At 35.7% G+C, this 12,783-nt stretch overlaps 1 protein-coding gene across 1 annotated transcript; it reads right to left on the bottom strand.

The window, feature by feature from the left end:
• Positions 1 to 1,859: 1,859 nt before the first annotated feature.
• Positions 1,860 to 4,311, bottom strand: LOC150105938 (uncharacterized). The gene is made up of 2 exons (XM_090394595.1): positions 3,610 to 4,311; positions 1,860 to 2,316 (listed from the first exon to the last, which is right to left on the bottom strand). Exons 1-2 carry the CDS (start codon positions 4,309 to 4,311, stop codon positions 2,005 to 2,007), a joined length of 1,014 nt encoding a protein of 337 aa, XP_090250721.1. The 3' UTR covers positions 1,860 to 2,004.
• Between the last annotated feature and the right edge of the window lie 8,472 nt (positions 4,312 to 12,783).

The following is a 12,783-nucleotide window of genomic DNA, read 5'->3' as shown; positions in this document are numbered from 1 at the left end:
GCCTACCTCTTTGATCTGGTCATGGATGTTCTAGTGGAGGACGTCAAGAAGGAGGCGCCATGGAGCATTAAATTTGCCGATATCATCTTCCCTCGAGATGAATCGCTGAGAATCATCTCTAGAGAAGCTTGACAAGACCCTGGAAGAGTGGAGGAAGGTATTGGAGGAGAGAGGCATGAAAATTAACTGGGTAAAGACCGAATATATGTCAGCGGAGAGTGACGAGGATACGATCATACGAGTCCAGGGTGAAAGGTTAACTTCAGGGAAGAAATTCAAGTACCTCGAGTCGGTCATCGAGAGAAATGGTGACCTGGATGAGGAAATACAGCACCGAATAACTTGAGGCTGGATGAACTGGAGGAAGATGAGCGGGGTATGCGACAACAGAGTGAGTTGCAAAATGAAAGGAAAGCTGTATAAGATGGTGGTGAGGCCGGCGATACTCCATGGCGCGGAGACGTGGCCTGTAACAAAGACACAGGAGAGGAAGATGGAGGTGGCGGATATTGAGATGGATGAGTGGTGTGAAAAAGAAGGACAGGATAAGGAAAGACTACATTAGAGGGACGGTCAAGGTGGGGCCGATCTGTAAGAAGGTACAAGAAAGCAGACTGAGGTGGTTCGGTCATGTAGAGAGAAGGAGTGAGGAGTATGTTGGTAAACGAGTGGAGCGTATGGAGGTGGAGGGAAGGAGGAAAAGAGGCAGGCCCAAACTCAGATGGAGGGATAAGGTGGTAGAGGATCTTAGGTAGAAAGGATGGAGTCGGGAAGATGAACTGGACCGGAGAATCTGGAAGAAGAAGATTAAAGATGGGAACACCGACCCCCGTTTAACACGGGATAAGGCATAGAGAAAGAAGAAATAGATTCAATTAATTAAATAATGTATTCAAAACAATTTTTGAAGTTTGATTATTTTTTATTTCTGAATTTGAAAATAACTGACATTCTGGATTGACTACAATGCACACAAAATATAAATTAAATTAAATAAACAAAGACATCATATATTTTAAACAGAGAAGTAAATGTAAATAAACGCTTTTAAAAATGGTAATAAAGATGGCATTTACCATTCCAGTCATTATATTTTGTTTTCATTTTTTCCATTGGCAAACTGAAAAAACAAATTATTGCAGTCTTTGAGAATTGCTACTTGAGGGCGCTACTTTACTACTGAACTTTTACAGTTACAGTTCACCTAACAATAAGTGACGTAATCCGAAATTATGCACTTCATTCCCCCCCTCCCTGCATACCACGGTGACGTAGGAACTTTAGGTAGGAGTGACAAGAGTTTCCATAACACTTGCTTACAGTTGGCTATGACCTTTTATAAGGGTAAGACATTATATCCTTATCAAAAACCATAAACGAGCCACGTGAGTTCACATTGCAGCACATGATTCTCTCAGTTCTTTCTACATCATGTAGAAAGCAGAAAAAAAAGCAACTGTTGTAGTCTGAATTCTTTCCCAATCCTTAACTCGAGCAATATCAAATTAGTGCCGCATAATATTATGATCTAATCGTTCATTCCTTCAGAATTTCATTCCTCATTTTCAGAGAATGAGGAATTGGGATGGGAACTGTAAGAAGGGGGAAAAAAGTGCATGTGTGTTTGTGTGTGTTTTAATTAGCGACACGTATATGTTACCAATATTGCGCTATTCCAAAAGCACTTTAAATGTCTTCACTCAAAAATTGGCAACGAGTTACAATTTCAAAATTAACTTGAAAAAAAAAAATAATAATAATTTTCGCTCCAGTGTGTGATTTCAGAAAATTAAAGACACTCACGGCTTGTTCAAATATCAAACAATTTTAATACTTAATACAAATGTTCTTTTGTTTTTAATAAACCAAAATAAGTGCTACAACAAGAAATGAAATAAATAACTTGGTAATATACGCTTCTTTTTTTTATATCCACAAAGTATTACAAAATCACACACACGAAATTCAGCAAAACAGTTCCACTCTTTCACCGAATTTCGTATACTACCTCAACCATTGAGTAGATTTTATATAAAATCCCACGACAACACGAATTTCCTTGTTTGGTTCTATCAGATACTTTTCATGTATGTTCTGAATTAGTTCCTTTGCTCTGCTAAAAGGTAATTCAAAAACCAATGAATTGGTTGCTCCCAAGACACTTGTTATACAGTCTGATGAGCTTCTGGCACAGTAACCACGCACTTCGTTCCAAAATATATCTTGAAGGAAGATGGGATTTCCTTGTTTATCAGCAGCTCCTCTGTTATCTAAGAATAACACCATGGATCCCCTCTTCATGTTATGAAACAATTTCTAAACAAACCAAAAATATGATGCTGTTAGGAGAAAACGAGAAAATCGTAAGAAATGTGATACATCTATAAATGAATCTTCAAAATTTTCAAATAAGTAAGTAGTATTTTTATTTGATATTGCTCATATATTTCCAACACCTCTAAAAATACTGAATAAGGACGCTATATCATTTTATTTGATAAGACAAACAAACCTAAGGGTGATTGATTCATTCAGTCCAATACCCTTGGAGGGTAGTGGATGGCAATGCTGTACCAATGAAGTTTAACTGAGGTTCGGCTGTTGCTGTTACCCCCTTGGGTGATGAGATTCGAGAGTTTTTGAGTTCGCTCTCTTAGGGTTTTTGCCTTAAGGGAGCACCTTGAGTCTCCGGGGAAGGTGTTCTCCGGCAGGGCCCGCTGAGGGGTTCTTGTCGGTGAATTATTTTCCTCGGAATTTGAGCGGTTCTGCTCAGGAGTCGGGGAGCCCATCGGGGTGCTAGGATGGGGCGGCCAACGCTGAGCGGTTCTGCTTAAACGGGGAGCCCGACGGGGCGGCCGTCAATGAGTGGAACCAACGCTGAGACATGGACGGTCTTTCGCCCACTATGGAGTGGCCTAGAGATCGTCCGATTTTTTGAGATTTTACCCTTTACTTACTAATCAGGGTAGTGGATGGCAATGTTGTAGCCAATGAAGTTCTAACTGAGGCTCGGCTATTGCAGTTATCCTCCTGCCATGATCAGAGCTTTAATAGCTCAATAACACCTTATCCCTACACTGTACTCTACAGATAACGGGGAAGATGAAAAGCATTCTGCTTCGCCCCTTTAAGCCAGTCCTTATAAGGATAAGGAAACAAAACTAAAAGAAGTTATTTGTGGCATTCAAAGTACGAGTTCGTAATAAACATGAAAATGACATCCTAAATATAAATCCTGGAACTTAACATCTGTTCAGTTTATTACTTTTCAATTTCAAATATTTCTTTTAAAATTTTAATTATTCAGTAATGTTGTAAATATAAAAAGTGACATAAAAATATAAACCATGGAATTCCAATTAGTTTTATTTATTTTATTTTATTTTTTTAATATAAATCCTGGAACTTAACATCTGTTCAGTTTATTACTTTTCAATTTCAAATATTGCTTTAAAAGTTTTAAATATTCAGTAATGTTGTAAATATAAAAAGTGACATAAAAATATAAACCATGGAATTCTAATTAGTTTTATTTATTTTATTTTGTTTTTTAACTAGACTAGTATTCATTTGCAGAAGCAATGCTAACATCATCCAGTAACATCTCACCTTGAGAAACATTTTGCACTTTTCCAACTGCCACGAGAGATTCGACAACAGCTTTACTAACAAGATCACGTCTGCATTCCTGACACTTCTTTCCACTTGTGGCGACCACTCTTCAAGCAAGTCACATTGGTAGAAACGAGATGATACGTTGGGAAGATTTAAGTCATCCCGAGTCATCTGAGTTAGAAACCGTTGAAAAGTTCCTTCCCACGCGTTCAGTTTATCCACTCCTCTGATGGATACGTTCACACTTTCCAGTTCACCACCCCATTTCTTCAGTGCTTGTAAAAATCCAACCACATCACAGCCTGGACCACCTCCTAACGAACAGATTTTCAATTTTCGTTTTGCCTTAATGTTCTGGAACCAGACTCGGACGGAATTCCAATCAGATGCATTTAGATAAGCGGTGGTGAACTGCTCGACTGCACAAGAATGGCAGGGGGCGTATAACAGCATATAAATGCAACGCGCTGCAATATTTTCATACGCATAAAGTTCACCTTCACTTAAGGACTTAGGAGAATAGTGGGTTCTGACGAACTGCAGTTCTCTTTTCCAAATATCTAAAAATCCATTACCGTAGAAAGATTTTGCTATCCGAAGTTCGCTTTCCACAAAGCATGTGTAAGCTTGCAATGCTTTGACTGCGATTGGGATGTCAATCAGCGCATAGTTTTGATAAGAACTAAAAGAAGACATTTTTGAACACTGCGAGTAGGGAACTAAAGACTGGAATATTCAGTTACTGGCTTGTTTATTCAGTTTGCGCGCGTCACGAGGAAACAAACGCACCTGCCTTTCCGTGTTCTGACCTGTTCGACTGACCAGTCAACACTGCAAGTGCTGTGGGCGGAGCAGCGAGCTTTTTAAGTAGAGTAAACGGGAAATGAGTTCCCAATGTCCATTTGGTGTTGACAGAGGCGTAGCTAGCGGGGGGCGGAGGGTGCGATCCGCCCCTGGCGGCACTTTGAACTTTTGCAGTTAATTCTAAAATACAGTCTCGAGAACTCGATTCCAATTATTGTAATACTACTGCGAAATTTCCTCACAATTGCTGTAAGTAAGCGTTGCTAGTTGTGAGAGGAGTTTTTCTAAATAAAATTGATTAAGAATTACTTATATTTCTTTGAAATAGACTTCGCCAATGTCATCGACGATTTTGCTAACAGAAAAACAAGAAAAATAACATTTTAGAATGTTAAAATTAAAGTTTTACTTCAGAAACAAACATAATGTTTTAATTGATTTCTCTATACGTCGTTTTGACTTTTTATAGAATTTTTGGCGTGTATTGAGAGGGGAAGCAAACTCAGGAATCGCTCCGCGCGGCAAGAGCTCTAGCAACACCACTGGGTGTTCATACGTAATCATTAATGAAAAGAAAGTTAAAATTAACTTGTTTTTGTTATAAGGATTCATTCGACATGATTTGTATTGGAAAGAATGGGAAATGCTCCGATGTTTTGATACATTTAATTATTTTATTTTAAATATTTTTTGTATTATTCCGCTTGGAAGTGTCCCACTCCTCTTGGAACATTCGTCCGCTGTTGTCTCTGCAGGAGGAAGTGGGTGACGTCATTTAGTCTGATGCAACAGTGACCTTTATAAGGAGAGCGGACTCTACAACAACCTGTCAATCTCTGCGTGACGTCATACTCACGAAAAACGTGTTTCTGGGTGATGTTTTGGAATGTTTAGAAAACCAAAGAAATACAATTATGTTAATTATTATTATTACGTAACCTCCAGGGAGTGTCTGCATGAGATAACTTTGAATAATATGGATACGTCGCTTCTTCGAAGGTTGACTAAAAACACAATAATCGAAAATGCGATGATTGTGTTTTTAGTCGACCTTCATTATTTACAAAATGATATATCGTTTTTTATATTAGAATAATTTCTAATTTTCCTAGAATAGTTTCTTCACTTTAATAATGTTTAAAAAGCAAAGCATTTTTCTTTTATTTTGTCCAGTCTATACGCATTTGCCATTGCCCATCTGATGTTGGCGTATAATGATATTCTAATCGTGCAGGGGGGGGGGGGGGGTATTTAATTAGTACTTTTTTTACCCTCGGGCATTCACCTAAAGTAATGATTTGCCTCCCAGATAGAGAAAGTCCCGTCTTGTAAGAATAAGGAGGTATGTGTACTACGCTAAATAAACTAAGGCATATATGCTCAAAGAAAAAAAGATGAAAATCTATTTCTTTCCAACCAAAGCGCTATATCGAAACTGAAGCTAATAAGATTGCAATTTCTAAATTGAATGAAGTATCCCCGTCACCTAAATTTTGACATTTTCAAAAAATTCTCTTTCTTAAGTTATGTGTTATTTTCAAATTTCTAAATTTAAATATTTTAGTAATACTTTTAAAATATATTTAAGTAAAAAAAACATATAATAAATATAATTATCGATCATTAAAAATATAATATAATTTAAAAGATATATTATGATTTTAAGAGACACCTTTTTAAATCAAGGATATAATGTTTTAAAATAACAACAAAATATAAACGATAATATATAATAAATACACGTGTTTGTATAATTCGTGTCATGATAGATATATCATTGGTCTTTTTCATTGGTCAATGGTTTACCAATGACCAGTGAAAAACTATGATCTCTTCTACTTTCTACTTGCCCTTGTTGCGACTTTAATGCACGCAGTCTGTCCATCGCTTTTTTGTTAACTTTTCTACCACTTGGTATTTTCGTATTATAGTTTAACTGTTCTTTTCGGACCGATTTTTTCCTGAATTTAATGCATGAGCCATTCATTTTTCGAAAATAGGATACTGCATGGTATTACAATGAATGCAGTGAGTGTGCAAAAATACACACAAGGACTGGTCAATGCAGTTCTCAAGCATTCGAATGAAGACTGTTACTTGATGTTAGGCATTATCGTAGTATATGAAAGAAGATATGGGAAAGAAGTTCGTGTTATTTCTCAAATTCAAATTTGGCTTTTAAAAAAAATAAAAATAGTAATAATAATGAAGAATGAAGTCTGAATGACATAAAACAAGATACTTGTTTATCCCCAGAAAAAGATAAATATTTCTTTTTCCAGATTCGTTCAACTTCGACTTGAAACTCGCGATACTTTGTAATTTTTTCAGTTTCTTTGTCGTCAATCCGACTATCTCCTGGTACTGATATTTCGATAAACTGAACACCCTTGTTTCCACTTTTTTCAATCATTGTTATATCGGGTGTATTATATTCCAAGCTTTTGTCAGTCTGGATTTTGAAATCCCAAAGTATTTTAGCTTTTTCATTCTCAATCACTTTCTGCTGAACTTTGTACTTCCAATAGTCTTTAGATATTTTAAACCCGTACTTTTTACATAAATGCCAGTGAATTATCTTAGCTACGTTATCATGCCTTTTACGGTACTCAAATTGAGCGATTTTGCTGCACCCACTTATGATGTGGTCTACCAGTTCTTCCTTTTCTTTGTACAATCTACATTTACTGTCTTCTTGAATTTTTTTGTATTTTAGTTCAATGGCCTGTTCTTGTGATGCAAAAATTACCGATTCTGTTTCTTTCTTTAGTGCTCCATTTCTCAACCATTGCCAGGTCAAGTTGCTGTCAGCGCTGTCCTCTATGCTGTGAAGGTATTTTCCAGGCAATGCCTTATTTTCCCATCTTTAAGTTCTCACTTTTACTTGGTTGGTTTTGTATTCCAATTTTGTCTCCATGGGTTTAAATAAACCCTCTTTCCTTACCTCAATTAGAAATTTTTCAGTTGTTTGCTTCAGATAATCATTTAAATTTCGTTTTTCTTCTTCAATAACTTGCTTTACTGTAATAATCCTCTATCTCCTTTTTTGCGTGATAGATAGAGCCTACCAATGTCACTGCGAGGATTGAGGTCATGGTGCATTGTCATTAAGTTTCCAGTTTTTCGGTCTAAATCTTCCACCTCGTGCTGGGTCCATTCAACAATGCATGCTAAATATCTTAGAACAGGTATGGCCTAGGTGTTAATTGCTTTTATCAAATTTCCAGCATTAAGCATTGACTTAAGGAGTTTCCTTAGTCTCCATAAGTATTCTGCTCTAGGTTTTTTTTTTTTTTTATCTTATTGTGCAGAATTTCTGATGCTTCTAAAATTCCCAAATATTTGTAGTTTTCTTTGAATTTTATTGCCTTGATTATTTCACCATTGAGCAGCTCGATTTCGTTCATATCTTCAAACTTTCCTCTTGTTATTCCAGCAATTGCGCATTTGTCTAAGCCAAAATCCATTGATATATCTTGACTGAATATGTGCACAGTATTAAGCAATGATCCGAGTTCATTCTCTGATTTTGCGTACAACTTCAGAATCGTCCATGTATAAAAGGTGAGATATCTTTGCACTTTTTTGCGCAGTTTGATAACCGCAGATTAGCAGTTTTATTTAAAATTCTAGTTAAGGGGATCAATGACAAGATAAACAATAGAGGAGATAATGAGTCTCCTTGAAAGATACCCCTTTTTTATCTTTACCTCTCCAATTGCTTCTATATTCAGAACAAACGTTGTTTTCCAATTTTTCCTACAGGATTGCAAAATTTTTGTATATTTTCGCTAATACCGAATAGTTCTGTGCATTTTAAATCCAGCTATGAGGCACGGAATCAAACGCTTTTTTATAATCTATCCAAGCCATATGAAGGTTGGCTTTTCTACGTTTGCAATTTTTCAGAATCATTTTATCAATCAGCAATTGGTCTTTTGTGCCTCTTGAATTTTTGCTGCTATTTTTGTTCAGTTGGGAAAAGACTGGCTTTGGACCTTTATCTTTACCCTTTATGATCAAAAGCGTTTTTCCTGCTGTGAACAACTCTTCTTTGCTTTGTCCTTCTAAAACTTCATTACATTTAGCAAGTCTTTCGTGTTAGCCTGTCAGATATTTCAACCGGTAACCATGTAATTCATCCTTCCAGGGTGTTGACCATTTTTTTATCATTTTAGCTTGCTTTTGAACCATTTCAGTTGTTATTTTCAGTTGGTCCATTTTTCGTTCTTGATATTCGTTAATAATTTGTTCAATCCACTTTGCCTTGTTATTGTGCCTCTTAGGGTTGTCCCATAGGTTTTGCCAAAATTTAAGTATATTTTCTTTGTCTGTGGTATTTATATTTTCATCAAGATTATCGATCCTGCAGCAATACATTTTCTTGTAAAATTGGTGACGATTCACGCGAAACATCGAATTTTGCTTGTACTGCTCAATGCGTGCACTGTATCTTCTTATTTTAGCTGCAACTGCAACTATTTTTTGCTTCACTTTCTCTAATACTTCACCAATAGGTCGTGTTCCAATATTATATCTCCTTATGAGGTTATTTCGAATTTTCGTGCTATTCGGCTTCTTTTCCTTAAGGTTTTTCAAATTGTTCACGTCTGCTCTGAGTTTAGAATTTTATTCCCTAGTCGATGTTTCCATTTTGGTTCCAAAGCCTTACTGCTTTTGAGTTCACTAATCTTATAGGCTAATTCAGATGTCACGACGTAGGCTACTGAGTATATAAGTTGATTCTCTTGTCAAATACTGTGGTTTCATACGGATAGCCCATGCAGGTTTATTGGCTTCTTGTAGGAGTTTCTTTAGTTTTGTTGAGGTACTTGTCTCAATGCTGGAATCCTAATTCGTTCCAGGTTGATGTTCATTTTCTCGATAATTTTTGTTGCGAGTACCTGTTCCTACTCTGATAGCTTCCTTTCAACTATTGTATATTTTCAAGATTTTCAGCATTCTGCACGTTGGAATCTGGTTTTGCTTCATTCATATTCATGGTCAGTACAGTCTCCTTTTACAGCTTGAGCTTTCAGTATTTCCAGCTCAAGTTCACTAAATATCTTGCGTTTGATAATGAAGATGCGCTTTTGCATCAACCTTTCGAATGAAATTTCCGAATTTGGGTGCCGTTCAAGCCAAAGTTGGAACATTCGTTTCTGAATGTTCCTAAATGAGGGGTTTGAACCGTAGAAGCACTGCATGACTTGTCGATTTTCAGCAATGCTCCACTTTTTTCCTATTAATTACTTTCAAATTCTGCGGATCTTTCTCCTGTGGTGATCACTTGTCACTGGATGTCCAGGAAGCTAGACTCCCACTGCATGAGGTGAAAAAATAGGAAAATAGGAAAGAATCACCCCTAGCCCTGGAATACTCCAATAGCATTGGGGGAAGGAGCAAGATGTAAAGAAATACAGAGGGAAAGAAATTAGAGACCAGTCTACAGATAATATAACAGGTGTATATTACACGAAGTAAGGCGTGGTCCAGCTTCAGGTGCCTCGGGTTCTCCGCGCCCGTACTCATTAGAGTGAGCCCTTGAAGTTTCCCAACAGCTGCTAATTGTATGGATCTGTCGCATCTAAATTTCTGCATCCTTACTCGTATAACCACGATATTTTTTTTTTACCTGAATGATTTCGAAATGTTTACATTCACAGGCCCATAATATTTTGAATGTCACTCAATGGACACAATAACGAAATGTATTTTATTTCCAGTACTGGTCCAGTCATCTAAAATAAGCAAAATCTAAAAAATTTAAAATGAAGTTATCGCCTATAATTTTTCGCTTACCTACAAGTTATCAATTGCCATCCAAATTGGAAAATAAAATTAAAAATAATAACTTCACCATGCATTGCAACATGGACGTCCGTTCGCTATTGTAAGTTATTATTTATTTATTTATTTATTATCGTTAAACTAAGGAAACGTCTATTTTAATAAATTGCTGGGTTTATTCAGCAAACGAACCGATACGAAGCGTCTAAGACTCTAAGTCAGTGGTGTTCAACCTTTTTTACTACGCGAGCTACTTTTCTATAAAAAGTTATTCGGCGATCTACTCTCTTATATAGATCACGTTCCCCCAACCTGATATCTGATTACGCACAAATAAACAACTAAAAATAAACAAATAAAAATAAAAATAACTAAATAAAAAATAACAAATAAAAACTAAAAATAAAAAAATACACAACTAAAAACTTTATTTGTGTAGTTAAAAATTTATTTATCACTTTTAATTATTTTAATACAACAAAATATTTTAATACAAAAAAAATATATATTGGACTAAAATATTTATTTCTCTATTTTGGAAAACCAAAGTTGGAAAAAAACAACAGACTGATTAAACTCAGAAGCTACAGGAAATGCTGGTTGATTAAAAAAAAAAAAAAGTTAATGTAAAATTTGTCATTGTTTGGACCTCGCAATATTTTCATAGTCAAGTTGATATGATGAAGTGGCCAATCGCAGACAATCATCCAAATGATCATTTGAAATTTAGTTTCTTAATTGATTTTTTATGACGGTCATATTTGAAAAAGCGGATTCTGACAAGTTTGTCAATCCGAAACACGACATAATTTTTCGCGCAATATCAGTTAATGGTGGGAATTTTTCATGTGCATACTTCCAAATGACTCCTCGCATCACTAATTTTATTTGAAATTGCTGTGATGTTCAAGTTTTCTTGAAATGGATTATTGATAAAAGATATAACCATTTCAGATTTATTAAAATCTTTAAATTGTGAATTTATTTCTTCCTCAACTAATTCTATTTCATGAATAAATTCTTTTAAATCATAGCGAAGCATTTCTTGATTTTGTTCAAAAAGTTTAATAAATATGAGAGATGTCTAAATTCGCGGTCATTTATATTTTTCTTTAATAAAAGTAAGTATTGTTGGAAAGTTTTTATTGAACTTAACATGTCAATTAAATTTTTATCTCTACCTTTGTAACTGTAAATTTAAATTACTTAATTTCGTACAGAAATCTACTAAAAATGATAAGTGTAACAACCATCTTTTATCACTCAATTGTGGATAAATATCTCCTTTTTCATCAAGAAAAATTTTATATCGTTAATTAACACAAGAAATATTAAAGATACGAAGCTATTTTAAACCTGGTTTTACTCCATTTCCCAAGTAAGCAAACAGACAAATAAGTCACATTTGAGCCTCCACGTAGTGTGAGTCTAACTGATCCAGAAGGTAGTGCAAGTCTAGGCAACTCGTGGTAAAAATGGAAAAAGCTCTGATCACTATTCTAAATATTAAGAATATTTAGAATAGTATTTGTCTGTTACTTGGGAAATGAAGTAAAACCTGGTTCAAAATAGCTTGGTATCGTTAACGTATATTATACCCAAGATAAAAAACTTTCTACAATACAAGAAATCTTTCTAAAAATTAACCTCTGCTGAGCCAGCAAACATTATTGTACAACAAAAGTTCCCTATCATCATCTGCCTGTAATTTAAATACCCGCCGTTGCAGGGCTTTTTCCTTGAACAGAATTTGCAATTTTAAATGTAATATCCAAAACATCTTTTGTGTTTAATCTTTTTCTACACAGTACTTGTTGGTGAATAATACAGTAGTACGTTAAAAAATCCGGATATTTGTCATCGTTTTTACATAATGAAATGAAGCCTGATTTATTGCCTATCATTGCAGGAGCACCATCAGTAGTAATAAACAAGTTTAAAAAGCGGAAGTTTGTGTTGTTTCACAAATTCATCAAATGCCGAAAAAGTGTCTTCTCCCCTAGTCCTTCCCAATAATGGTATAATTTTCAAAAGTTCTTCTTTACTTAAATAACCTTGAAATTCCATGCGAATAAATACCATTAACTGAGCAATATCAGTGAAGTCGTTTGATTCATCAAATTGTAATGAAAACTCAACACACACACACACACTGGTGAATGTCTGACATTAACCTGGCCTGGAAACTTTTCTCCGGCAATTGGAACTCTTCATTTCGGCAATTGAAACCTTGTCTGCTGCCTAGAAGTAGTCTCTCTCTAGCGACGTCTCGAACCGAGAAGCTTCTTTCTGGATGCGCGAAAGTCTTCTCTTAAGCAACGTGGACCTGGTCAGTCTCTCTGACTGCGACTCTGGACCGAGCAACCTCCTCTCTGACAGCAATTCTAGAACCGGGCCACCCTTCTGCTTGCTTCAGTCCCTTTTTATTAGGCCTCCTCTGAGACCTCGCATGAAGTTTGGCAACCCCCAAAGAATCGGTATGAGTCTTTCATCTTAAGTTTCAAGTTCGGCACACCTTTTGTTCTCCTCCGCTTTCTTTTAATTGTAAGTTGCCTGCCATCGGAAAGTTGTTTG

The sequence above is a fragment of the Typopeltis vanoorti genome, chromosome 6 (genome assembly GCF_054136105.1).
Source record: "Typopeltis vanoorti isolate ZY-2024b chromosome 6, IOZ_Tvanoo_1.0, whole genome shotgun sequence".
Classification (NCBI taxonomy): Eukaryota; Metazoa; Arthropoda; class Arachnida; order Uropygi; family Thelyphonidae; genus Typopeltis; species Typopeltis vanoorti.
This window is presented reverse-complemented; position numbering and strand designations above follow the sequence as displayed.

Excerpts from the sequence above, each read along its gene's own strand:
- LOC150105938 (XM_090394595.1), bottom strand. The coding sequence starts at position 4,311 with ATGTCTTCTTTTAGTTCTTATCAAAACTATGCGCTGATTGACATCCCA. Across the intron at positions 2,317-3,609 it reads AGTGCAAAATGTTTCTCAAG|AAATTGTTTCATAACATGAA; the intron begins GTGAGATGTTAC and ends TGGTTTGTTTAG.